Genomic DNA, 27533 nt, shown 5'->3' with positions numbered 1-27533 from the left:
TGTTCCCTGAGCTCTAGGTTCAGATTATTCACTCGTACAGGGAGCCATAGTTGCATCTAGCAAGGTTCAAATAATGCTAATATTTAATGATGCCTTACATGTATATAGCAATTTCCAACACAAATTATTCCCAAAATATGCAACATTTGTTTTAACCTCAGTCCCAAGTCAGCATTTCTGATGGCAGCAATTTGCACAGTGACAATGCCAGCTTTATGTGAAATAGTGGTAAATTTGGGTCTAAAAATCAATGATGCACCTTACAATCAACTACAGCTGAGACCTGTGTGGGCCACAAGCCTTAACCTACTCCTACTGAATTCAGTGACAAAACTAAAACTCATTATAAATGGAAATTGGATGTGCACAGGCTAAGAAAAAAAAATAGAGACCTCTGGGTCCTTTGTAAAGAATAAATTAACGATAAAAATGTTTAATTATGCAATTCAAATATTTTAAATTATTTCAGCACAAATGACTGAAATATGAGCAGTATCATCAACGCAAGAGCAGACCATCAAAGTCCTTTCATATTTTGGTCCTAAAGATACAGTGTGTTTCAGATCCATTTTGTGCTGTATTTTACTGCCTTTAATACAGTGAAAATAAATGGTCAGTGTCAGACAGTGGCACACAACATATTTACACAAATGCTGAGCAGATGTATTCAGTTTGCTGACAAAACTTAGCTTCTTTGGTTTTATTTCTGTAACTTAGTGACCCAAAATGCACAAACACACCGTGATTTTAGTTTTTATTCTATTTGATGGTGTTTGCGTCTGGCTAAATCTCAGAGGGCATGTCTACACTAGGAAATTATTTTGAAGTTACTAAATTTGAAATAATAACTCCCGAAATAACTATTTTGAAATAAGCTTATTCCCCCAGAAAAGCAGGAGTACGGATTTTGAAATAACCAGCCTCTTATTTCGAAATAACAGGATTGGTAGTGTGGTCTCTCTGCTTATTATTTCAAAATAAGCAGGGTTATTTCAAAATAACTCCTTAGTGTAGACCAGGGCGGAGTTCTTACTCCTTGCTCAGTAAAAGTACCACTGACTAGCATAAGTAGCTTTGCCTCAGTAAGGAGTTAAATGTTTGGTCCATTCTGCTGCATATGACATCCATTTTGTTAAGCAATGAGGCATACCTACTTTCTATTAATTCTAGAACTGAACCTAAATCAAAACCCTGGGCCTGAACACAGGGCCGGCCCGAGCCATTCGTATGCCCCGGGCCCCAGGAGCGTGGCACCGCCCCCAGGAGTGCGGCGCATGTGTGGCCCCGCGCTCGGGCGCCCGGTGCATGCGCAGCCTAACCCCTGGGGCATCGGCGCATGCCCTGCCCCTGCCTGGTCCAGCAGACCCGTGCGGCGCACCCTACAATGGGGCACCCCGGGTGGTAGCCCAGTCAGCCCGTAGCTTGGGCCGGCTCTGCCTGAACATCCACAAGCACTGAGGATGCCTGCATTTGATGCCTTAATGGTCATTCTGTAGAATGGGTTGACTCTTCCCTCTTCCCCTTTCCCACCTCCAAAATCCAAATGTTAGGGTACTTAGGTTGAGATATAAACTTTGAATTTGACCCCATCTAATTAGCATAATGACTTTACAGTTCTCCAATATTTTATACAAATGGATTATTTTACACACTATTATTTTGGGGGAAATCTTGGTTCCTTTGAAATCATTGTGAGATTCAGTGACAATGAGGTTTAGCTTGTGGTGAGCAGTTCATCACTTCAAAGGTAATTCAAGGACTGTAAAAGTGAGAACTCAGTAAGAAGAAGCCAGGAATTTATTCAAATTGTTTAGAAAATTGCAAAATTCAAAGGTTTTCAATCAAAATGGAACAATGTTTTCATCAACATTTTTGCCAAAAAAAAAATCAAAGTTTAAATTTTTCAGCAGAAAAAGGCATTTGTTCACAAAAAATGTTGTGACTGTTTTTTGAACAGGTATAGAACCTGTTGAAAAACTCTGAAGTCCAGCAATTTTCTGTGGCAAGGGGATAATTGTTTTTGTCAAAAAAGTTTTTTGGTACCAGCGGTAAAATTTACTTTGGAATTAGAAGCAAAAAAAAAGAGGCGATTCTGATGTCATATTTCATGTCATACGAATGTCTGTGAAAAAGCCATCACCAGTCTTATACTGGTCTTACTTGTATGCATCCTAGATATTTTTAGGACTTGTGAAAAAGGGCAATACAAATGTATAGATAACAGTATATTGAAAATGTGAAATCTAGAAGTAGCTCCTCCCTCTCAATGCATCTATAGATAGCCAGCATTTACAGTAACGAGAAAATGAAGCGTTGTTGCAGCCTAGTCTCAAGCTATGAAAGAAACAGGGTGGTGAGGCAATATCTTTTATTAGCCCAAACTTCTGTTGGCGAGAGGGATGAGTTTTCAAAATTAGACAAAGCTCTTCTTACCACTGTTCATTTTGCCCCATCCTTCAGCTCTGCAGCTCTAAATCCTTTTTTCAATGGAGACCCTGGCGATCCATGGCAAGAAACCCTCCCTGGTGTCTGCTTGGACAACTCTGCAGAGGACTGTGGGATTTGGGTTCCAGCAAAGACCAATAGCTTGGTTAGCATACAAGTGCAGGTGGAAGAAAGGTGAGGGTGCTGGGTGCTGTCGAGAGTGGCAGATGAGGCCTGCTGAGGCTGACAAATGGCAGTGGTGCTTGGGCTGCTGAGTGGAAGGGGCAAGGGTGCTAGCGGCTTTATGGCCTTTTCTTCATGGGGCCATTTTATGCCTCTTGAAGTGCTGTTCCCTTAGAGCGGAGCACTGAGCAAATGGGAGGAGCAGGCATGAGGAGCAGTGCTAGGACTGAGCTGGGGCTCAGAAAAGGAGCAGCCTCTGGATGGAGAACTTCTCCTTCCCTCGCCTCATCCCTGTGGGCTCCTAGTGCTCATGCATTTTGCTGTGGGTTGTTGTAACCTAGAGGATTGCATTGGGTAGCCCACCTTGGGGCGCTGTCCCTCTGACTGAACAGTTTTGCTCTTCCCACACTTTGACTCTTCAGTTCAGGCTCGACTCACTGATCCCTGCTCTCTACCCCCACCCTCTCCTTCTCCTGTATAGGTCTGTGTCTTGTCTGGCTTAGATCTAGGTTGTACAGTCCTCCAGGCAAGAACTATGTCTTATTCTATGTTTGGTAAAGCACCATGTTCCACTGAGACTGAATAATTATTACAAATTGATAATTTTCTGTGTACCATAGCTGAGACTCTGCAAAAACTGCGGAGTTCCCTCCAGGTGGGACTTCTTATTATCCCTACATCTTACCTTATCTGTGCTGAATGTTTTGGACAATTTCGTTTTGTCCCTGGGAAATCACAAGTGGATCCTTGGTACGTACTGTGAATTTGGTGGCAGCAGTTACAGTGCAGACCCAACATTTAGCTTTTTAAAAATGTACATTGAAGATTGTTACGTGACTGAAAGCAATTAACTGGTGATCAGGTCAAATCAGGCGAGGTCAGGAACAAGAGAGATAGACTGTCGGGAAGCGTATAAGAACAGCACATTTAGAGAAAGCAGCAGAAAATTGCAGCCTCCTATGAAATGTCTAATAGTTCTTGGGGAAAAAAAGATTTTATTGGGAAAGGCAACTGAGTATGGTCTAAAATGATACTGTTAAGAGGGAACAAATTTTTAGCCAAAGGAAGAGAACACAGTTGACAAAATGTAGAGAACATGGATAATATAAAGATTGCTTGTAGCAATGCATATTGGATAGACAGACACTGAAAAGATCCTAGAACATGCTTTCAAGAGGGATTGCGCTTTATGACAGATGTAATAACATATGAGATATTTATTTATGGAATAGAAAACCTTTTTAGATTATATAAAGCATGATTAAAATAGATCATGTTATATGATCAAATAAACTCAAGAAAATCAAAATATTGCAAGCATGGACATGCGGTAAATGTTTATTTTTGTTTATTTATTTGTTTCTTTACATGAACATTGTCAAACTAAAAATCTGCTTGGAAATATTTTGCCTTTTATTTGTGTAGATAACACCTAAGTATACCAAAAAGAGCTGAATTAGTAAATCATATTTTCTCTTTTTATACTTTGTGTTTTTGGCAGTACTTTGGGCGCAATCAATTTAATTGTTTCTCTGGTAAAGTTAGTCAGTTTCCCATCTTGTTTGAGTGAGTCACTTCACACAGTAACAGGGCAAAGAAAAATATGTTAAAATGAAAAAAATATGACAAAGAACTACAGAATGCTGATGGGAAAATGAAAGAATTAGGAGATATATCTAAAACTACTTCTAATTCATTTTCTAAATTTGGTTTGCTCTCAAGTTGATGGCATCTCTTTAATGTCACAAAATATAAAAATTATGAAATGGAGTTTTATAATATAACACTTAGAGCTTGAAATGGTCAAGACACTGTACAGATATTATTTATTTTATCCTTTTAAGCCCCACTGTGAGGTACATAGATTATAAGTAAGGAGAGTCCTACAAAGCCATGGACGTACAAGTCATATCCACAGATATCTGCATCTGTGGATGTTGATGTGGATATCTGCAGTTCATTTTTTCAGATATGGATGTGGATGCAGATACAAATTTTGTACCCTGCTTCCGCAAATGTCAATGTGGATATCCGCAGCTCATTTCTGTGGATACAGAGATGAAGATAAAATGTTTGCATCTGCACAGGGCTCTATAGGTAAGTACTGCCATACCCAGTTTGTAGTAAGGAAGTGGAGCAAGAAAGCTGAAGTGAATTCTCCAAAGCCACACAAAGCACCAGTGGCAGAAACATGTTTAGAATATGAGACTTCTCCAACTCAGTGCTGTCTACCCCAGCCCATACTACCTTTTCATAGAGAAGTTAATAGAAGTCATAATTATGTACATGCGTAAAAGTCCATCCAAATGTATTCCTTAGTATTCAGCTGTCTGTGAGTCTTGAAAAGAAAAACAACATTGGGTCTATTTGCTGTTTTGCAGATGGTAAACTAAATACTCAGCACACCTGTAACTCTATTGATATCAGTGGATTAGCACAGGTATAAATGAAAGAAGAATTAAACCTAATGTAGTTGTATATTTTTCCATATTTTGATGTCTCCCATCCTTAAAATTATAATATTTGAGATGTTCTCACAGACTTGACTGTGTTAGGCTTATAAAATGAGTTCCTGAAATTATAAAACCATTGAGATGTGAGTCATATTTTTCTCCTAAACTACTTGTCATAGTCATTTTCAACAAGACAAAGAAATATATGAGTTTTCAAAAACAGAAATGTATTCTATATGCATTTGGTAGTTTATACAATGAATGTAATTAATAAGATGTAATCCAAATGTTAAGATTAATTTTGTATCTGTGGAATAAGTAATGTTATAAAAATTCAAATAATGCTTGTGTAATTACAGTATTAAATGCAATTCTTTATCATTTCCCCTCCCCCTCGTATCATGCAGGGCTGATTACCTGCTGACCACTCTACAAGAAGAGACTATTCCATCCGTGCTGCAAAAATCTAATAAACACTGTGGGATCTTTGGGGATATAGACAGACAACATCACACTGACTGACACACGTTCAGTGCAGTTCACCCCTGTGCATAGCACCAATCCCAAGACCTATGCTTCACTTAACTTCCAGGAAACCCTTTTTTGAGGAAATAAATGGCAAAGGGCAAGTGGACTGGTCTTCACTGCACAGGAAGAGAAATCCTGGCTCTCTTGAAGACTACCATCTTGTTAGTCTTTAAAGTGCGACATAGTTTTTCCTTTTGTTTTTGAAATCCAGAGGAATTTTGCCATTGACTTCACTGGAGTCAGGATTTCACCCCTGGTATTTAAATAGCCTTTAAATGGCACATAAGACTCCTGCTGGCCCCCTACACAGCTTATCTCACCTTTTGGGAGGTGCAGTAACCCTCAGCCAGACATTTGTCCAATATGCAGCCCTTTGAAGTTTAAAAAAAGCAGTAAAATGGGCTCTTTGGTCCAGAGGCTGAGCTTGTGTAAATCGGACACACACTCCCCTGATTTCATTCAGTGAAAAGACATTGATTTATGCTACCTTGCAGTCTGCCCCTTGGGATGAATTGTGCGACCCATCTGGCCAGGTTTAACAAGATTCAGTCCCGTTCTTCTGTATTCCCAGGGCTTATTCCTGGGGTGCCACAAAAGTACTGATGAAGACTATGCACTGAAAGTCGTACCTTTATGAATACAAAGGGGGAAATGACCATACTTGAACTCTACCATTGAACAATGGGCTCAAAAGTCCTCATGAAAACTTTAATGCACCCATATAATTCAAACTGCAAGACCCTGAAAGTGCACATTTTGGCAGATGGTGGTGATGATTTGTTTAAGGTCTATATAGTATGGGTATGGAAAACAATACTACTTGTAATATTATGCGTTTATGGTATTTAGTGCTTTGCAGACAAAGATCCCCAATGGCTTTCCAAAGGAGGGAAAAATTACCTGAATTTTATAGGTGGAGAAATGAGACATGGAAAGTTTAAATGGCTTCCCTAGGACCATGCATTGAATCAGTGGTAGAATCTGAACTATAAACCATCTAATTTAATCACTGATAAAACTATTAGGCTACGTCTACACTGCAGGCATCTTGCGCAAGAACTATTTTGCGCAAGAGTTCTTGTGCAAAAGGTCTTGCGCAAGGGTGCGTCCACACTGCCATGTGATTTTGTGCAAGAGCACCCATGGCAGTATGGACGCTCTCTTGCACAAGAAAGCTCTGATGGCCATTTTAGCCATAGGGCTTTCTTGCACAAGAAACCCCTGTTGCCTGTCCACACTGCCTTCTTGTGGAAGAGCTCTTGCGCAAGAGGGCTTATTCCTTGTGGAGAGAGGAATAATTCTTGCACAAGAAGCCCTGTTTTCCTATGCTTTACTATAAATTTATTTGCGCAAGAACGCACGTGAAGTGTAGACACTCTGCAAATTTTTGCAGAAGAATGGCTGTTCTTGCGCAAAAAGCCTGCAGAGTAGACGTAGCCTTATTGAATTTCTTGGGACCAGGATTTAATTCCAGGTGACCTGATTCCCTGTCCGGTATTGGAACATCAGGCAACATTGTCTTTCTCATGCTCAAAATAATTTTACCTTAAATTTAGTTTGGGGGAAAGTTTGGAGGGAGGGAAAGGATTTTTTCAAAAGGAGTCCTGTAAGCATGTCTGGCCATGCATGATAATCACATGAAACAGCACAGCACTTTCTATATCCCATGTGGACTGGGCTTTTTCTTTCACACGTCATTTAGAATATGCTGCAGTGAGTCCAGAAAGTCATCAGCAGCAAGAAAAAGGAAGCAGCAAAACACATTTGTTGTTGTTTTTAAGACGAGACACAGATCTCACTGCACAAGAGCATAACCCACTGACTAGACAGGGCATGTGATTTTTGCACACACGAAAACAAGCAAAGATTACTAAATACTTGCACTTCTGTCGCAACTTACATCCTATAATCTTAAATGCTCTAAAAAATTAATGAATTCAGCATCACAATTCCTCTGTGAAGTAGCTAAATCTTATTATTTTCACTGTACAGATGGAGAGCTGGGACATAAAGATCTTAACAGACATGCCCTAAGCCACAGAGCAAGCCTGTGGCAGATATTCTGTCTCCCACTTATGCCTTAATCACATAACCCTTTTCCCAATCGCAATGTGAACGTAGAACTGTAGAAAGCTGCTGATAAACAATCCTAGGGACTGGTGCCCTCTTCATTGCAGCACACATAGCAACAATGTACATTTCCTCAGACTGCTCTCACCACAGTCTGCCTCAGCCCTGAGCTTTAAGGTTCAAATGCTTGCTCACAATAAAGCAGCTCAGGACAAAAGTTTCAAAACTACTGCAGTGATTTAGGAGCCTATGTCCCATTTTCAAAAGGGACTTAGGCACTTACTGGTCAACTGGGCCAGAATTTCGCCCTTGTGTCCAGGGGACCAGTAAACTGACCTGTTACCACTCTCCGCCTCTACATAAGGCTTCACTGGAACTTTACTGAAGCAGAGCTCATGGGCTGCTACTCTGCATGGCAGAGAATTCCACGGAATGTGTTACGTGTATGAGGCAGATTTGACCAAAGTTGATTTCACGGGAGTTAGGCACCTAGGTGCTTTTGAAGAACCTAGTGTCGGGTTGCCAGGTGTCCGGTATTGACCTGGGCAGTCTGGTATTTTTGCCTCCTGTCCGGTAAAAAATGCAGAAAATACCGGACATCTAAAATGTCTGGAATTTTCTGATTTTTTTCTCAGACAGGAGGCGAAAATCCTGGGTGCTTACCTGGTTCTGCAGGGGAGCTGTCTGGCCTGGAGCAGGGAGACAAGATGGCGGATGGCCGTCGGCAGCCTGTTAGAGCCAAAAAGTCTCAAAAGCGTTTCTTAAAGAGACCACGCTTTTTTATTTTTATTTATTTATTTTTGCTTATAACTCTCGGGGTGCTTTTTTTTCCCTCAATAACTTTGGTCTCCCTCATTTTTCTCAACGGAATTTATTCCCCAGGGGGTTTGGGGTTTTTTTTTGTGGTGGGGGGTGGTGGTGGTGTTATTTTTGGTTAAATCATCTGGCAACCCTACGTAGAAGATGCTGATTGCCTTCTTAAAGCACCTAAATACCTTTGAGAATTTGTCTCAAAGGGCCTAGTTTGCAAATGGGACGTCAGCTCCTAAGTTACTTAGCTCCCTTTAAAACGTCTTTACACCAATGTATCTCTTAGCTGTCCTAAAAAGATTGCCAATAGACACCAACATGGCTGCTGTCAGGCCTACGGGGCACATATTCTCCTATCCACTCTGCTGTTTGTGTCCTCCCACCCCTTAGTGCAGTTCCAAGTCTTGCACATTCTTGCTCCCAGTCCCCGCCCTAACTTTATTCATGTGCTTTCTCTAAGGCCAATAGGGAGCCAGCTGTGATACAGCCATGCGTGTCTCCTGGGCTAAGGCCACCAATTCATTTCAGTAACTACCAATCAGGGCAGGAATGCAGAATAAGCATGCCACACTCAACATGTTATAACATATTCATGTCAACAGAAAGCTCCGTGTGCACTTTATCTCCATATGGATTTGGGACCAGCAGCTGCTCAGGCACTAGTAACAAGAGCATGGCTTAGCACCGTCTGCTGCTGCTTTGGTAGGGCCTACTGCAACCAAAAGATGTGTGTCAAACTGAAGAGAACAGCTAAATTGGTTAGTACAGGATAACAGCTGGTAGCCTACGTGACTGACCTGATGGCACCTTCTTGATGATGTAAGCTACAAGAAGTTGATGGGAATTCTAAGGGATCGGGATAGAACACTGAGATGTGGTTATTTTAATGTGCAGGAAGTAAAAGTGCAGTATAGACAGCACTTCCGTCAGGAAGGAGAAAAAGACATGAAATGCAGAAAGCAATGTTTGGAAAGAGATGGCACAAATCATTTTTTGCACCTCTATCCAGAAATGTGGGTAGCCAATCAAAACAAAGCAGTGCTAGGATTCGCAGGAAAATAGAAACACATAACCCTTCCATACCCAGTTAAGTACTGCTAAGATTCAGGAAATTAGAAGGCTCATGAGTTAGCTGCATGCAAACAAAGACAGGAGAGATATGGGATATCATAACAATGTACACATATCCAAAAGGAGATGAACTATTGTGTGAGATATTCCTTGTTGTAGCCCAGAGTAACAGGATGAAATTAAGATAGGACTAATTTTTTGGGAAAAAAATTCTGATCACAACAAGCATTAGGCTAAAATAATAGAGATGGCTATGAAAGGGTTGAGACTTAAGTAGACTGGTCAAAACAATAAAAATATTCTGGAAGGAACAATTTTGCATTTTAAGAGGCATGAATAGGGTTGTCTGATAAGTCTGTTCCATTTCTGACTTCTGATATTCTGCAATCCTTAATGTGGTTAGATATTACGGGGTGAAATCCTGATCTTTGAAATAAATGGGAGTTTTGCCTTTGATTCCAATGGGGTTAGAATTTCAGATGGGTCTATAAAGGTACCTACTTGTAGCTCACACTGGCAATACCTAATTACAGTGGGGCTAAGTAAGGATGAAGGGTAGCTGGGAACTCCTACATTCTCTAGACACTAAGAACTCATATTAAACTCCTATTATGGATGGTTTCTTTAAACTTAAATTTTGAATTATCAAATTTCCTTCAGCCTAATAGTTCTTTTGAAACCTTTCCAATACAACTCAGATTTTCCAGCCAGTCCTGGAAACCTGTGAAAAATATTTGGGAAAAGAAGATTTGCCTCATCAGAAATGCAATGCTATGTTGTCACAGGTGACAGCTAACCTTCACTTAATCAAGAGTATACAGAACTTCATTTTTCTGATAACTATTATTTACTCCCTGATTCAGAACCATTACACTCTTTTGTGCAAATTCATATTTTGGCAAATTATATATCAGTTTTTTTAAAACAGCAGTTATTTGGGTAGTCAGAGAACTACAAGAAATCGTCTCTCTCTCTCTTTCTCTCTCTGAAATGCAAGTGTATATCCATTACATGTCTGCTCTTGCATTTTTCCTTTACACAAATTATTATGTCTCCAATAGGTCTTATAGAAGAACTCACTTTCTCACCCTACAGCCAGGCACACAATATAATCACACAATATAAACACAAACAGCCAAAAGTGCCTGCAATTAGGCTCAGTGCATACCTTTGTACCAGAAAAGAAGAGACAACAGGATGTTTTCCATCTTGAACTGCATCTCTTCTTTTGTCTGTCAAGAATGAGCACCTACCACCTTGCACAGCTTTCTGAGAAGTGAGATTAACTTAAGCAGAGCCTCATTAAGCACCTTACTCTCCTTAGCTCTGATGGTTTTACCAAATGCAATCAAGTCAGCCATATACTACTACCATAAACAAAGCTCCATCCTTGAGAAGATACTCAGGGGAACAGTATGTAAAAGACATGAAGTGTATTTTGTGAATATAGTATAATTTCCATTTCAATTTTTTTATTATAGCCATTAGATGTTATTTGTTTTTCTAAAAACTGTCATGTTTAGAAAACTGCCCTAGTTGTAATGTTTTCTCAACTCTGAAAGGGCAAAAGATTGAGAGCAGCAATGACTTAGTCTAGGAGAAGCAGCACATTTCACTTATCTGGAAGTTTATCTGCTGATTACTTCTAAAATCTTGAACTGAAAAATAAACCACCATAAAAAGGCTTCATTTGCTGAATGTTCTATCTCATGGTATCCCTCCATTAAAAGGAACTATCAGATTATTTAAATAACAGTTTTAAAATGAAGACTGTGAGGACCTTCTCTCACATCTAGCGTATGTCTAGACTACAAGCCTCTTTCAACAGACAGCGTCTAGCCTACAAGCAGATTTTTCAAAAAAATGAACCTCTTTTTCAAAAGAGAGTCTAGATGCTCTCTTTCAAAAATGCACAGTTTGCATTCAATAGCACCTTTTTTCAAAAGAGTGCTTTCGAAAAAAGGCGTTATTCCTCGTACAATGAGGTTTACAGCAATTGAAAAAACTGCCGCATTCTTTTGATTTACTTTCGAAAGAATGTGGCTGCAGTCTAGACGCAGGTGAAGTTTTTAAAAAAAAAGCTACTTTTTTTTAACTCCTCCCCCCCGTAGTCTAGACACACTCCTAAGGACTCCGACTGTGGATCAGGGCCTAAAGCCCTATTAATTAGTTATGATTGTCAGTGACTTTTAGTCGAGGGTGTTGTTGCCAGCACAGAGTGCCCGAGGGAGGCAACAGCTGGGTTCGTTGCCCGGTGTGCGTGCTCCAATAAACACACCGGTGTGAAGAAGCAAAAAAAGTTTATTTGAACGCTCAAATAGGTGCCAGGAGACTAGACATCTCAGATCAAGCACACCAACGTAAGCAGTTTTCCCTCCTTATATACCCAGGTTGTTTACTTTCAGGAAAATAGTGAACTGTAGCAAGGTTCCCACGCTGGGACATGCTGCCAGCCTTATCTTCCTTCTCCCTCCTCCCCTCTACAGAGACATCTGAATTCTTCTTCTATACCACTGATAGTAACTAGGCAACTTCAAGGTCTGTCTTGCCGTTCCCAGCTATTAGTGAGCCAGAGAAAAGTTATGCCGGGGGGGGAGCGAAGGAGCAGAAGGGGGGGTGCTTTTAGGGTGCTTGGGCCTAGAGAGGGAGCGCTTAATCGATTCTCATGATCTTCCATTCCCCCGAGTTACCTAGGATCATGCCCAGTGACCCCAACAGTGTTATTCCAGAAAGAGAGATTTCCTAAAAAGAATTGTAGGCGAGCTAAGAATTTACAAATAGTCAGTAGATAAATCACTGCATAGGTCAAATGTGCTGCTGCTAGATTAAGCCACTTCTATTTTCTGCCTTTTGCTCTTTAGTGATTAAGAAAATGTCACATAACCAGGGATGTTGATTTAGCACAGCATTTTAAAGAAAAAGTAAATAAGTGGCAGTGGAGTGGGGGGTAAAAAGTCACAGAAATATAACTTAATAGGTCCGATATCCTGTGCTAGCTTTCGTACCTCACAGTTCAAATGACTAGAACTGTGCTTCTTCTGTGGTAGTCGTGATTAAGTATAACCATAATAGGGCAAATTCATCCTGACTGTAACGCCGTCAACTTACACTGAGGTTTACAAAAGAGGACTATGCCCAAAATAGGAAACATCTACACTGCAATGAAAGACTCGTGTGGCTTGATGTGGATGGCTCAGGTCAGCTGACAGACTTATAGAGCTCAGACAGAAGGGCTAGACATTTCAGTGTACATATTTGGGTTTGGTTTGGAGTCTGGGCTCTGAACTCAAGCTCCATCCCAGACCCTAACATCTGCACTGCCACTGTTAGCCCCCCAGCCTGTGTAAAGATAAGGCCTTTTCCTGTAGCCATATTGTAAGGCCTGTAGCCATATCGTAAGGCCTACCGCCTGAGGCCTTCATCTGTAGCCAGATTAAAAGAACAGCAGCCATTAGCTGAGAAACAGGAAGTCACGTCCTCACATTCCATCTCAATTCCATTAAAACAAGGTACTATCAGGCTGTAAGAAGGAAACTCTGTTCTAAGAGCACGCACTATCACCAAATAAAGAGATCTTAAAATGCTATCAAACTTATTTTGATAGCATTCTGTCTGGAAACAAATTACTTCTCAATAATTGTGGTTGTGAAATCTTCATCTTTTTATTGTTTTGTTTTTATAGTCCCCACCTTTCTATTGTTTATCTGTATAGTTTCCGTTTGGTGCCTTGATATATATATATATATATTTTTTTTTTTTTTTTTTGCCTGTAACAAAATTAATTTTACTCAGTGTAAATCCATTAAGGTGGTGGGATATAATTTGTTTGAGAAAATATGTTAGAGATGGTTAGTAAAATTTTAGTAAAATAATTGGCTAAGGTTTAGCTAATTCATGGTTCACTATATAACCTGGGTCCAAAAAGAAGTTCTTTGGGAACAAACTCCAAGACATAGCTCCAAGATCAAAGCTGTCAGACCTCAATACTTTGGCAATGACACCATGTAGAAACTGGAGTTCCCCAAATGGACCTGATCCTGACTAGTCATCAAGAAAAGTTTATCTGTCTTATTTGAAGTGGTGAGCATTGTATGCTTAGCATGTGCATTCTGGTTTTTTTTTCTGGAGTGTTAATGAATAGAGATTAAGTAGGATATTACTATGTAAGATCTTTCACTGGTCAAAGACCCCACAAACCCATAGAGTGTAAGGTTACACCTGAGTCCACAGAAGGGTGGGTCCTTCTGTGGAACCCCCATCCAGGACTGTCCCAGTTCTGAGGTTCCCATGCCCCAGGCACCTTTTGGGGAAGGTGCGGGGACTGAACTCCCTCCCCGCCACCTGATTCATACAGGAACGTTTTGCTAGCCGTTCCCCTTCCTCAGGTAGTGAGGGAAAAGTACACAATTGGCTGCATTCTGGTTAGGAGCGCAGGGAGCAGACAAACCAGGACCTCCCCTAGTTGGGGAACATATATCGCCTCTCCCCTCCCCCATGGAGTTGCAGCAGCCATGGAAAGGTACTTCTCACCTGGCCCCAAGCTGCTACAGTGAGAGAGGGCTGGGATATCCCTCTCTTCTCAGGGCAGCCTGCAAACCGAACCCTTCATCACCCGCCCCATCCCAGAGCAATGATTTTAATGAAGTATGTACATTTTCGTTTCTTTTTCAAAAACCAAAAAGTTATTGAATTAAGGATCTGAGCAATGCCAGATACATCTTCTAGTGTACTACATATTTTAGAGTGTTTGTGTATCTGCGTGTCCATCTGTCCATTGTAAGCCCATTTGTTCAATAACTCCTCCTAAACCATAAGAGCAAAGGCCATCAAATTTGGTACGCAGCTTCCTCTTAAAGCAAGGCCAGAGTTTAGTTATGCCAAGGCAATGGGATGTGCCTGGAATGCAACTGTTTCACGTCAAATGGAAAAGGAGGGGTGTGATAGCTGGGACAGACATGCTCCTGAATAACCACAGTGGGCAGCAAGTGCCCTAGCCCTGAGGAGCAGCCACTGGCTGGCAGCACAGCTTCCACCGCCCTAGGCTGCCGCTGGGGAGCAGCTGTCCTCTGGGCTGTGTGTCCCTGCCACTCTGGGCTGGCTCTGAGATGTTACCAGGAGCAGCCAACCACTGCATCACATGGCCTCTCCCTCAGGGGGCCGGCCCTGGGGAGAAGCCGGGAGAAGGCCTGCACAGCCTCCCTCCCCCATTCAGGGCCCACCCTACAGAGAAGCCGGAGAGCGGCTTGCACAGCAACCACACTCCATCCCAGGCCAGCCTCAGGGAGAAGTTATTGGGTGGGCCAGGTGGCCCCAGGACCCTTGGGCTGGCTGTGGCCTGAGGCAACACTGCATAAATCTAGTTATAAATAAAGCTAAATGGAAAAATAGCCTCCAATGCAGTTTGAGATGGCCAGATTTTAAGTCTGTTTCTCTTATTTAATATTGCATTGATTTTATTGTATGCGAGTACAATCAAGGATAAAAACAATTACATACACACAAAGGAAAATGGATACAACATATGACTGTAATTGCATTTCCCCAAGCATTCAAACAATGAATTAACATGAATATAAAATCAAAGGTTTTTAAAGATGTACAAGCTAGATTTATGTCATGGATAAAATCTTCTGACAGACACTTAGCTGAAGTGCCACAAGCACAGTAGCCTGAACACACGGCCTTTCAGTCCTATGTTACATAATGCAGGTGGGATGAAACCTTCTTCAAATAAGTGGTGATATCACCAATTACCTACGGTGCTGACCTCAGTGCTTCCCACCATGCGTCACAATGAGGCTATTTGCATTCAGCCCAGAAGTCTGTGCGTGGGTGGCAGCAGCAGCAGCAGCAGAACTGTTATTATCACAGCTGCTATCAGAACTTAGAAACACTCATCCCTTCTTCAGAGCAGGCACAGGATGCTACTCCCTCTGGCTCTCTCCCTCACTTCCTGATAATGCTGCAAGCTCTCCATCCTGCATGTAGAAGTGTTTCTATTCGCTTTTGTCTCCCAGACTACAGAATCAAAATATACTCTGTGAAAATGGGAATCTTTCATCAATTCTGTATTCACCAGTGTATGCTAACTATGTAGAGGTCTGAATCACAGATTCGTAGGGAACAGATTTTGTGTCCTTTATGGAGCACAATTCTAACTGCAGTCTTTTGCTCAGATAAGGACAAAAGACGCCCATAGAAACAAGAGACCGTGGAAAGTCCATTGACTCCAATCCATATTTACACTGTGAAAAGAGGATCAGACAGATCTACCCCAGCCATTATGCCCCAGGAGGAGGGAACAGTGCTAGATGGCACCCGGTGATCCATTTTCCTGTGTTTATTTATCCACATAATGTTTTACAGTTCTCATCAACACAATATCGGAGCACCTTACAAATGTAAATGGATTTAGCTTCATGACACCTCATTGGAGGATGTATTCAGTGGTGGTTAAAAAAAAAAGAATTGGGTAAATTAACCTAAACTCAACTTCTTATTTCCCAAATGAGAAGACAAATTCCATAGTCTCCAACAGAGAAATGGGTAACCTCAGTTTATCTGCGTTTGCTCTTGATTACACTATTGAACGTATTAGTACCTCAGTGTACAGATGGGGAAGCTTAAGTGCAAAGAGGCTAAAGCCCCAACATTTATCACCTGACACTGAGTTTGGGTTCTCAGTTTGAGTTGCTTTAGACTTGATTTTTCAAAGGTGCTGACCACACATAACATCCATGTATTTTGGTCAAATCTGCCTACCTTACACATCTTGCGTAGCACTTTAATTCACACATATTCCTGTTGAGCACAATGGTGAATACACAAGAAATGAGGTGGAAGTGATTGAATATTATCAGAACTTGGCCCTATTTTTAAGCTGTTGTTTCTAAATACCACTGAAAAGCAAAATCCGTGTGTCCTCCGCTAGCTAACCAGAATCAGTAAGCACTTTTGGCTTTACCAACTTACTTGAAGTAACACTCAATGAATGTGTGTAGTAAAACTGAGAGTAGAACCCAGACCACTGTGTCCTTTGTATATATATTTACACCTGTAAAAATTGAGTTTAAAGTATTAACAAATCAGAATGGTTGTGTCCTATACACACTTAGCATAGATGTAAATGAAACACAAGGTGCAAGACAGAGAAGAATCAGGCCCAAGATTTCTCTCCTTCTCATGCTAGGCATAATAGTATATTTCTCAGTTTGTAATAATTCTCTCCGGTATATTCTCCAGGGAAAAAATGATTCATTGATATATTTTCCAATGCTGGGATTGCTCCTTATGACACAGAACATAATTTATGATCTATGGAACAACAGTTGTTCACAAACTACTTTTGCCTCAGATGGCCCATTGGTTATGTAGCCCAAGGTCCAGTGTGTTTCAGCAGCCGCCCTGGGAACTATAAGTTGTGGACTACAAACTGTGGCATGTTGGGAAAACTTCCTCGTTCCTTCCAGGATGTGCCCTCTCCCCCCAGCAGGGTCTCGGCAAGGACTGTGCTAGAAGCAGCACACAGGCTGCATGCTGAGAGAAGGGGCTGCTGAACTGTTTTCCTGTTCTATGTTTTTTACAGAATAAAGCCTGTTCCTGGTGATTTGTCGGAGTGGGTCTGGTCTGAGGTGCACTCACACATACACAACGCAGAGCACACCAAGCAGCCTCAGGCCTAGCCCTCCCCCCACAGTGGTGTAAGAAGTCACAAGCTTCCCCTATGCTGAATAACCTCCCACTGGGCTAGCCAACAGGAGGGGTTACAGTTATATAGTGCTGGCTGGCTCTCCTCATTACCAGCTACAAAAGTACACTAACAGAAAATAAAATTAATTAAATCCTTACCTAATATTTTTTTGACATCTAAACATTTGCTCTAGGTCTGGCTGGGAATTTACAGAAGGAAGTCAAATAGGAGAGGTGATTTTCTACTAGGGCTGACCAAATGTTCTGAACAATTGTTTATTGAAAAATTATCTTTAAAAAGCCATTTTTTTCTGCAAAAAATGGCCGACATCATTGTAATTACTTTTTCATTATTCGACCTGTGCGTTTTGAAAAAGAAACTTTTATATAAAAATGATTTTGTCATCTAAAACATTCTTGAAAATCTTTCAGAGGGGTAGCTTCTTCAATTGAAAACAAAAACCTTTCACAACCACAAATAGCCTGTTAACAACCTTTAACAACCACCTGGCAAGCACCTTAGAGACTAACAAAAAACGCAGATGGTATCACGAACTTTCGTGGTCAAAACCTACGAAAACTGTATATATCAAACTAGTCCCTTTCCCAAAACGCCAGCTTTTGCTCAACAAAACAATTTGGTTTCAGATTTTTATTACACGTGTTGCAAAGATTTGTTTTTAAAGGAAAAAAACAGCCAATCCCAGCCCCTCTGGAGCAAACTCAGAAGTGCTACTAATTTCCCCCAAAATGTCAAGTGTTCATTTTCTGAACACCTCTCGCCGGAGCGCGCTGGCACTCTTGCAGCGCTAGAGCGTCCCGGGGCGCAGCTTAGCTGCTTGCTGGAGACGGGAGCAGAACCTAGGCTCGCCTGTGGCTAAGCGCAAGCCGGCTGCATGGCCCCTTTGAGTGCGTGCTGCTTGCAGGGCCCTAGGTCACAGACCGTCCTCCGGTTTATGCGTGTAGGCTCCTGTCACATTCTCCTTAACAAACCCCAGGCTAGAAAAACGAGGAGAACGCATCTGCATCTGCTCTCTCCCCACTCACAAGAAAACTCCCCTCATCAAAATAAAGCACTTTGGTTCCACTGGGGCTCGAACCCAGGACCTTCTGCGTGTAAAGCAGACGTGATAACCACTACACTATGGAACCGCCACACGACTGCCTCTTTCTATCGCGGTTCTTATGGAGGAGCTACGTCACACACGCTGTTTCCCTGCTACCCCCGCTCTCTCCTCGCGGTTGCGCTCACCACGCCCACGCCAGCCCGGGCATGCCCCCCAGCGCGCGCGCAGCCTCCCGGGAGCAGCTGCAGGAGCCGCAGAGCGCGTGGGTCGGCGGGGGCGGGCTGCGCTAAGCAGCGCGCGCGGCGCCCCCCAGCGGCAGCTGCCTGCGCTGAGCACGTGCCGGAGCACTCGGGTGCCTTGCCCCGGCGCGTGCGCTGGGTAACACAGGCAGGGGCGTGCAAGTGCTGCTCCGCAAAGGGGAGTTTGTGGCCCGAGGGGATGCGAACAGGTAGCTGGCCCAGGGGTGTCAGAGCGCCTGGCTCCTGGCGTATTCGAAGGTTTAAGGAAAATGTCAGGCAAGATGGAGCAATCCAGGGCCGAGACTGACTCCTCCTGCCCCCCAGAGCATCCAGCCGGAAACGACAGTCATACTGGACCCTACCTACAGATAAAGCTGGTCATCCAAGCATCTCTGCACAGCACTTATGGAGATGGATGTGGCTACCTCTGGGTTTATAATCAAGGAACTGAGGCCCGTGGCTGCCTCTTAGTCACACAGCAAGCCAGTGGCTGAACAAAACTGAATGTCTATAGATTGTACCTCCCTGGCCCAGTACCCTCACAACCTAAGCAGCCCCAAACAAGGCAGTTTGCCAGACCAGGGGAGGTCAGGCCTCTGGGTTTTTCCAGGGCTCCCCTCCTGGCAGCTGCCCATGCCAGCACAGTGCCTCCCCCCCCCCACACCCAGCTCTGCTGCCCCAGTTTGCTGGTGGGGTTCCACTGCTGGCCACCCGGCCCCACAGGCTGCTGGCCGGGCTCCGCTCTTAGCTGATGGCCCAGTGGTCCACTGACCAGATTCCCAGACCACTGGCACTGCCAGCCTGCCAGACCACCTATGCTCTCAACTGCTCTCAACCTCTGCAGCTGGGGCTACTGGTCCAGGGGCTCACTGGTCCAGCAACATCTGTATTTCTGCCAGACCTGAGATGTTGGACCAGAGAGATTAAATCTGTATTTTGTATTTCAAATGGAATTTCTAGCAATAGAAGGGGCCATGTCTACAAACTGGGCACTGTGCTATTGTAGCTATTGCCCATTTTTCAACATGAATCTGCACAATAGGACAGGTGTTATTTTCTGAGAATCATGCTGTAATCAGTCCCCAAGCACTTAAATTTAGCACTGGTTTGTAATGGTCAAAGACCAAAATCCCTTATGCATGCTGACTAGAGAAAGCGGTAGACACCTAAGAGCTCTGTTTTCCAAACATTTGAAATGTTTTTCTTCAACTCCCTTTTTTGCGGGATGTGAGGAGCACTTGATCCTCCTACAGTGATTTTATAAAACTGTAACATAATTATCTACACAATAGGAACAGCATGAGTGGCAAGGTGAAACATCCCTGACCACACTAACCAAGGAGATGGTTGTTGACCTAGGGTGTAACACTGTAGTATTTAAACACAGTAATAACTTAATTCATTTCTCTAGTGTAAGCCACAGTACTGTACATACTAATTACATATAGCAGAAGTCAATAAGACTACTTACATGCCAAGAGGTTCGCCATGTGGGGCTGCACTGCTGAGTCTTTGTAGGATTGGAAGCCTGTTGTGTTTGTGCCTCAGTATAGGCTTTCATGACATGTCTGATGGAGCAGTTAAGTATTTAACAAATTGTAATTATTACATTTTAATAGCTATAATAAATGTTTCAGCCTGGACTAAAAAGGCTTTAAAGGGGCAGTAATAGTAAGTAGATGGGCGGGGAAATGTGGGGGAGAGGAATCAAACTTTGTTTAATTCTCATTTTAAAAATGACACTGTCAGGACTGACACCCTTGTTTTATTTGTATGCATCCTTCCAGACCCCTGCTTTGCTTAGTTGCTCCGTTCTTGTGAGCAAGAGGAGACCAGAGTCTTACATTGATTTAATCATTTCAGTGCCCAGTAGGGATGTGAAAGTGTAACTGTGTACACGGTCAACTGAAAGCCTGGGGTCATCAATCAGCCTTCACCTTTATACGCAGGGCATGTCTATACTGGGGAGTTATATCAAAATAACTCCCCTTATTTCGAAATAACAAGGCAAGTGTCCAAGCTACCAAGCCTGTTGTTTTGAAATAACAAGCCCGTTATTTCAAAATAGTATTTCCTGCTTGTGAAGAGGAATAAGCTTATTTCAAAATAGTTATTTCGGGAGTTATTATTTCAAAATAACTTATTTCAAAATAACCTAGCAATGTAGACATAGCTGCAGGCCCCGGTACGTGCAGGGAGTCAGCTTAAAAATTGCCCCTCTCCCCACACACACTGCTACCTCTGTATCAGTGACACCAACACGGGCTGTGAGGGGGAGGGGGCAGGGAAGGCAACAGGCGGGAGCTGGTACATGTGAAGAGCTGGCTTTTAAGCCAACTCCCCATGCACAGCAGTTCCTGGAAGGCTGCCACTGTCCCCTCCGTCGCATGCTGAAATTTTATTAAATGCATTATACATTCCTAATGCCCAGTACACTGACAGATAGCTCAGGGCCAGGATGAGCATAGTGAGATGCATCTATGTCCCTGTTGTTTCTGAGGGGTGTGGCTGTGTGGATTTGTTATGAATCGGTTATGGGAAAGTTATATAATGTATTGCAGCTTGTTTTAACCTCTTTGTCATTGGGTGGAAGAGAGTGGTGATATATTTTCTTCGTTGTGAAGGATAAGGGTTCTTTTTGGCATAAGAAAAAGGGTAGAATTTTAGTCTTATATAATGCCCCTTTAAGAAGTTGTGAGTCTTGAACAGATCTAATGTAGTGGCTATGATTTATCCTGACAATAATTATGTAGTATATACTAATGATTACATTTGTTTGTGAGCATTAAGAAAACCAAATACAGTTACTTTCCAAAAATCTACATAAAATATTAAGTATTTTCCTTTAAATGACAGAAGTAAAAAAAATAAAAAATAAAGAGAAGCCTACAACTGTGTTCTTTAACCCACCCCATTTTGCCTCTTGTTCTAGCACATAATATCTGCCATATCCGAGACACTGTGTGCCCGGGTAGCTAAAGGATAAATTATCTCCTTAACTGGGAGACTTCTGTTTTTAACTAGATGGTACTGTTACTTTAATGTGGATGTGTTTTCAGTGCACAGAAACAATATGCTGAAGGACAAGATCTTTTGAGGTGCCATTTTCTTACAATGTTGTAGCTTTGATGATTATGGTGTTCTGTCAGTAGAGGGCTCTCAGTGCTCACTATGATGGGTTGCTCATTCCCTGTAGTTCCTGGTGTTCTCCTTACCTAATTAGCTGTTCCTAATCTTCATGATATAACTAAGTTGCAACTACAGTGAAACAGCCTGTAGATATTCTCAAATAGCTCTTTGCAACATTGCAGCTTTACATTTTTTTATTGTTCGTTAACAAACCTCGCGGTAAGAACATGTTCCTGTAAACTCTTGTACACGTGCTTAGCTTTACTGCCATAGAATGGTAGAATGCTAGAACTGGAAGGGACCTTGAGAGATCATCAAGTCCTGTCCCCTGCCCTCATGGCAAAACCAAACACTCTCTAGATCATCCCTGATAGATGTCTATCCAGCCTGCTCTTAAATATCTCCAGTGATGGGGATTCTGCAACCTCCCTAAGCAACTTATTCCAGTGTTTAACCACCCTGACAATTAGGAAGTTCTTCCTAATGTTCAACCTAAATCTCTCTTGCTGCAAATTAAGCCCGTTGCTTTTTGTCCCATCCTCAGAAGCCAAGGAGAACAATTTTTTCCTTCTTTGTAACACCCTTGTAGATACTTGAAAACCGCTATCGCGTCCTCTCTCAGTCGTCTCTTTTCTAACTTAAACAAGCCCCGTTCTTTCAGTCTTCCCTCATAGGTCATGTTCTCTAGATTTTTAATAATTTTTGTTGCTCTTCTCTGGATCTTCTCCAATTTCTCCACATCCTTTTTGAAATGTGGTACCCAGAACTGGACACAATACCCCAACTGAGGTCTAATCTGTGCAGAGTAGAGAGGAAGAATGACTTCTCATGTCTTGCTCACAACACTCCTGTTAATGCATTCCAGAATCATTTTTTAAGCCAGCTCCCCCCAGCACCGGCTCCTGCCTATACCACCCACTGTCTCTGTAGGAGGCAGCAACGGGTGGGGGAAACAGGTCCACGGAGCTGGTACGCACGGGGAGCCTGCTTGAAAGCCAGCTCCTCATGCATATCGGCTCCCACCTGCCCCCTTCACCCTCTGCACTGCTGCCTCTCTATTAGAGGCAGCAGCATAGGGGGTGGGGGAGCTGGCTTTTAAGCCAGCTCCTCATGGGCACTAGCTCCCACTCCCCCCTTGCTGCTTCTGATACAGAGGTGGGAGTGTGGGTAGTCAACAATATTAACTGAGAAGCCCAGGTTTATCGGTTAATCGTGTAATTGTCTACACATTGATATCTCTACCTGCAACACCTGAATTCTTTTGTGGGTCTGTACTAAAGTGGCTTAGTCATGCAGGAGGGCTGTGGCTTGAGTCTGTGAATTAAAACCCAGGTTTCCGGGCCTCCCAATCCAGTGCCCTCTCCCATTGACTGTCCTGGTTATATCAGTTCCTGTGCCATCAGATTTATCTTCATAGCTCTCTAGAATGTGTGGACTACAAGCTATTCTTTAGTGATTAATTCTTGTAATAAAGCACTGTCAGTGCCTTAAAAAACACTCTCTCTCAGTTCTGGAGGTCCCAACAGAGAGCAAGGATTAGTTGTCAGGCATGTTACATGTGCAAAGAGATACAGACCCTGCCATGAACAGCTGGCAATCTAAATAGACAAAAATTGGGAGGGGAGACTGAGGCACAAAAACAGTTGTAGTGACTTGCCTGTGGTCACACAGGAGATGAATGTGTTAAGGGGTTTAGCACCCACATCTCTGATTTCCAGTCCAATATACTATCTACACATCGCACTATCTTGTTGTTCTGTCAAGAAAAGAATACTTAAATACGATTAGAATTAGTTAGTTTCAATGGTATTTATGAGGGGGAAAATCAAAGTACTAAAAGCAAATATTTTCCCAGAGGCTTTTAACATGGCACCCTTTGAAGATTTTCCCTTCCCCTGCTGCGTGTGTGCATGCGTGTGTGTGTGTATCCTATTCGTTATGATTTAAGGCAGAGGATATCTGAGTTTAATATGCTCAGGAAAGCACCTTCTCAGATTGTCAGTGTTTGGGTAACTTGTATGTGAACCTCAACATTAGATTAATCATTTGTCTGCAATAGTATATATCTTTTGTGTGAAGAGGGAATTTGCATTAAAGATATGAACGGGTGTCTACCCGCTTCCTTAGCAGCTGTTTTTGAAAGTGAATTAGTGTGTAAAGTCATTGTTAGGCCTTTTAGTCCATATAAAACCTACATCTTTTCAAAATACAAAAAGCACCAAGTATCTGAGAAACCTATTACGGGAGATTATAAGTACACTAAGGTTTCAGGACATAAAATTGCACCCTGAAGTCTCTGTCTATAGTAAAACCTGTGTTATCCGGCACGCTCGGGGATTAGGGCGTTCTGGTTATCTAAAAATTCTGGTTATCTGAGGATCCCATCAACCTAGGAAAAACCAATGGACAATAATAGTAAAACTCAAGTTTTTAATGTTAGTTAGTTTTGTAGTGTGAGGCAGTTGGTCTCACGTTTCTATTTTGAGTTTAAGATGATTAGTACTTCTTAAATAAAAAGTTGTTAAGCCAATCATGGTAAACCAAGCTAGGCCTGTGCGCCTGAATATGTGACAGTATTGTGGCTGGGGGCAATGCTGGTTAACACAGTTTTCTGGTTAACAGAGTGCCGGATAATAAAGGTTTCACTGGATAATGTTTTGTTTTTTTTCCTGAAGACAGCCTGAAGGTTTAAGTGTTTGGATCCATTTTTTTCTTTCCAATTTCAAAGCCCCACATCCTTGTGAGTGAATGCGCCCCTGTAATTATGTCCCTAAAAACAGCTGTATTGGATCAGACCAAAAATCCACCTAGCCTAGTGTCCTGTCTTCCAACAGTAGCTAGTGCCCCAGAGGGAATGAACAGAACAGGGAGTCATCAAGTGATCCATCCCCTGCTGCCAACTCCCAGCTTCTTGCAAACAAAAACTGGGGACACCATCCCTACCCATCCTGGTTAATATAGCCATTGATGGACCTAACCTCATGAATTTAGGTAGTTGTCTTTGGACTCTGTTATAGTTTTAGCCTTCACAAGATCCTCTGACAGTGAGTTCCATGGACTGTGAGATTGTGTGAAGAAATACTTCCTTTTGCTTGTTTTAAACCTGCTACCTATTAAAAGAGGACCAAAGCGTGGTTCTACTGGGGCTCAAATCCAGGACTTCCTGTGTGTAAAGCAGATGGGATAACCACTACAATATAGTACTGCTGTACAGCACTATAGAACCACCATATCCTACACACCATTCCAAAAATATTTGAATAAAATGTGCCTTGCGAGTTTTCATCTACAAATAACTCACTGATCAATATCATCATGATTAAATGTGTCTACACAACATTCCAATAATATTAGAACGAAATTATAAACATAATCTGAAATTAGATCTGAAACTTGTTTTACCAGACATGTCTGGGTAAACCAGTTACTCAAAGAAAATCTAATTGTATCCCAGTGTCATCAAAGTTGATGGGCAATTGCCTGTCAAATGGCCATTCTTTGGGAAGCAAGACGGATATGGACAAACTGATCTGCATTTTGGCAAACAACAGTATGGAACTTCTTTCACCACTAGGGTTGCCAGGTGTCCGGTATTCACCCGGACAGTCCAGTATTTTCGCCTCCTGTCCAGTAAAAAAATTCAGAGAATACCAGACACCTAAAATGTCTGATATTTTCTGATGTTTTTCCCCAGCCAGGAGGCAAAAATGCTGGGCACCTGGCAACCCTACAAACACTCAGCACCCAGCCTCCCCCCTCCCCCGAGCCTTCCCAGGCTCCCAGCACCCCCAGCCCCCTGAATCCCAGCTCCCATCCTTACCTGGTTCCGCAAGTCTGCCAGCACAAAATGGCTGCTGGCCAAGGGGAAGCAATGCTGGGTCTCAGTGCTCAACCGCTCCCCTGTTCCTATCCCTGCACTCACTCTTAAAGGGGACATGCTGTTTTAATGCTGTTTATTTATTTTATTTATTTATTTATTGCTTAATAAGTCTTGGAGTCTTTTTTTTTTCTTTGCTCAACAACTTTGGTCTCCCCCCCATTTTTTTCCCCTTCAACAGAATTTTTTCCCGTTTTTTTTGGGGGGGGGCAGAGGGGAGTGTTCGGTATTTTTGTTTCAACCATCTGGCAGCCCTATTCACCACCAGCCTGCTTCTCTCCACCCTCACAGTGGGAATGAGCTTTATCTAGGGGTAACTGTCAGGAAAATGCATTTCAAGGGAGGACTGGACTATTCCGGGAAAGGCAAAATACTGCTACGTATCTCTCCCTATTCTTTCTCTCTTCTTTTTCAGCAAAGACAACAAAGGAAGCAGGCATTTGACTTTGGGAGAGATCCTGGCTTGAAATTTGGTTCGCTCTGTTCCGGGGGACATGTGTAAGAACTTTATACAGTTTGAACATCTCTGTTCCGGCACTCTTTGGTCCGGCAACATCCAGGGGCAGCCCGTGACTATAGGTGGACTCGGCCGCTGCCTAGGGCTCCGCCTTCAACGGCGTGCTCGGAGTGCCTGATGATGACGTCACAGGGTGCCTGGGGTGCCCGATGATGATGTCAGTCCATTGACGGCCCAGCAGGCAGGGGCGCCAATCGCGCATTTCGCCTGGGGCGCCAGCTGCCGCAGCCCGCCTCAGGCCACTCCTGGCAACATCCATGGTCTGGTATGCTTTTAGTTAGCCAGATGTCCACTTGTCATGGTTGTGGGCAAGTTTCCTGTGGCCCCATAAAGTTTGTTTAGAGCCACCAGTCATGGCTCTCAGTGTTTTGTGTTATTATTTAGCTCTAATTTACCCCTACATGTTATAAGAGCCCGGTAAGCGGTGGAAGTGTTGGTAATGCTGCTAGACAATATTGAATTCCCATGTTTCAGCAAATTCTCTGGTTCAGCACCAGTCAGATCCCAAGGGTGCTGGACTAGAGGCAGTAGTGGGGGTAGAGGGGTGCAGGCCTCACAGGGGAGTGCATGTAGTCGACAAGATTAATTGATAAGCCCAGGTTAATCATGCAGTCATCTAGACATTGCCATCCCGACTCACCACAGGTATGCCATATGTCAGGTGCATGTATTTATAAGAGATTACTTAACTTTTGCACTGCTAGTATTTGTCGATGGTTATTCCAGTCTAGGGGTGGGCAAAATCAGGCCTGAGGGCTGGATCTGGCCCACCAAGCATTTCTCTCCAGCCGGTCCAGCTGATTAGCAGGGCATGCATATTTGCGTCCGGCAGCATGTGCTTTGCTGCCCTTCTCTCAACCTTGCTCAGTCCTGCAGCCTTGCTGCACCCAGTATTCTCCTGCCAGCTGTGCTGAGCAGGGAATGAGGGGGTGGAGGTGAGAGGGAAGTGCTGAAGTCAGGGTGACCCCCTACCCCTGTACCCCATCTCTGCTGAGCAGCGGTCAAGGAGAGGGAGACACACAGTGGGACTCTCAGAAGTATGGATGGTAAGTGACTCAGAGGAGTGCCTGTCTTAAGAAACATTGCCCTCTTTTTTTCTAAGATTTCAGTGCTCATGCTCTCTCTCTCTCTCTTTCTTTTCCTCTCCCCTCCCCCATATTCCATCTCTGCAGAGCTGGGGAAGGAGGAAATAGCAGAGCCACACACACACAGCCACAGCCACACACACTTTCTTGTCTCTGTGCCACACACACTCAGTCTGTGTCTCAAAGTCTGTCTCTCACACAGAGAGCATTTTTCACATTGATACACTCTCTTTTTCTCTCTCTCTCTGTAGCCCCCCCCCCCCAGTCCTTTCGCCCAAGGTCCCGCCCCTCCCAGGGGCTGGGGGCTCTGGAACCGGCCTGTGACCATGTACCAAAATTCATGAAATGGTTCCCTGTGAAAATTATTGGCTGCCCCTGTTCTAGTCATTCT

At 43.0% G+C, this 27533-nt stretch overlaps 1 protein-coding gene and 1 non-coding gene across 2 annotated transcripts in view; both read right to left on the bottom strand.

Annotated features, from left to right (window-relative positions):
• The window catches only part of RS1 (retinoschisin 1), a 29136-nt gene extending 18343 nt beyond the window's left edge, over window positions 1–10793 (bottom strand). The window contains exon 1 of the mRNA XM_014568634.3: window positions 10708–10793. Coding sequence (XP_014424120.2) covers window positions 10708–10759 — 52 coding nt within the window. The 5' untranslated portion in view covers window positions 10760–10793. The remainder of the gene's footprint in view (window positions 1–10707) is intronic.
• A 7514-nt stretch (window positions 10794–18307) lies between these two features.
• On the bottom strand, window positions 18308–18380 carry TRNAV-UAC (transfer RNA valine (anticodon UAC)). The gene has a single exon. It is a non-coding gene; the product is annotated as a tRNA-Val (tRNA).
• Between the last annotated feature and the right edge of the window lie 9153 nt (window positions 18381–27533).

The sequence above is a fragment of the Pelodiscus sinensis genome, chromosome 1 (assembly GCF_049634645.1).
Source record: "Pelodiscus sinensis isolate JC-2024 chromosome 1, ASM4963464v1, whole genome shotgun sequence".
Taxonomy (NCBI): Eukaryota; Metazoa; Chordata; order Testudines; family Trionychidae; genus Pelodiscus; species Pelodiscus sinensis.
Note: the sequence above shows the minus strand (reverse complement) of the source record. Positions and strands in the feature narration are given on the sequence as shown.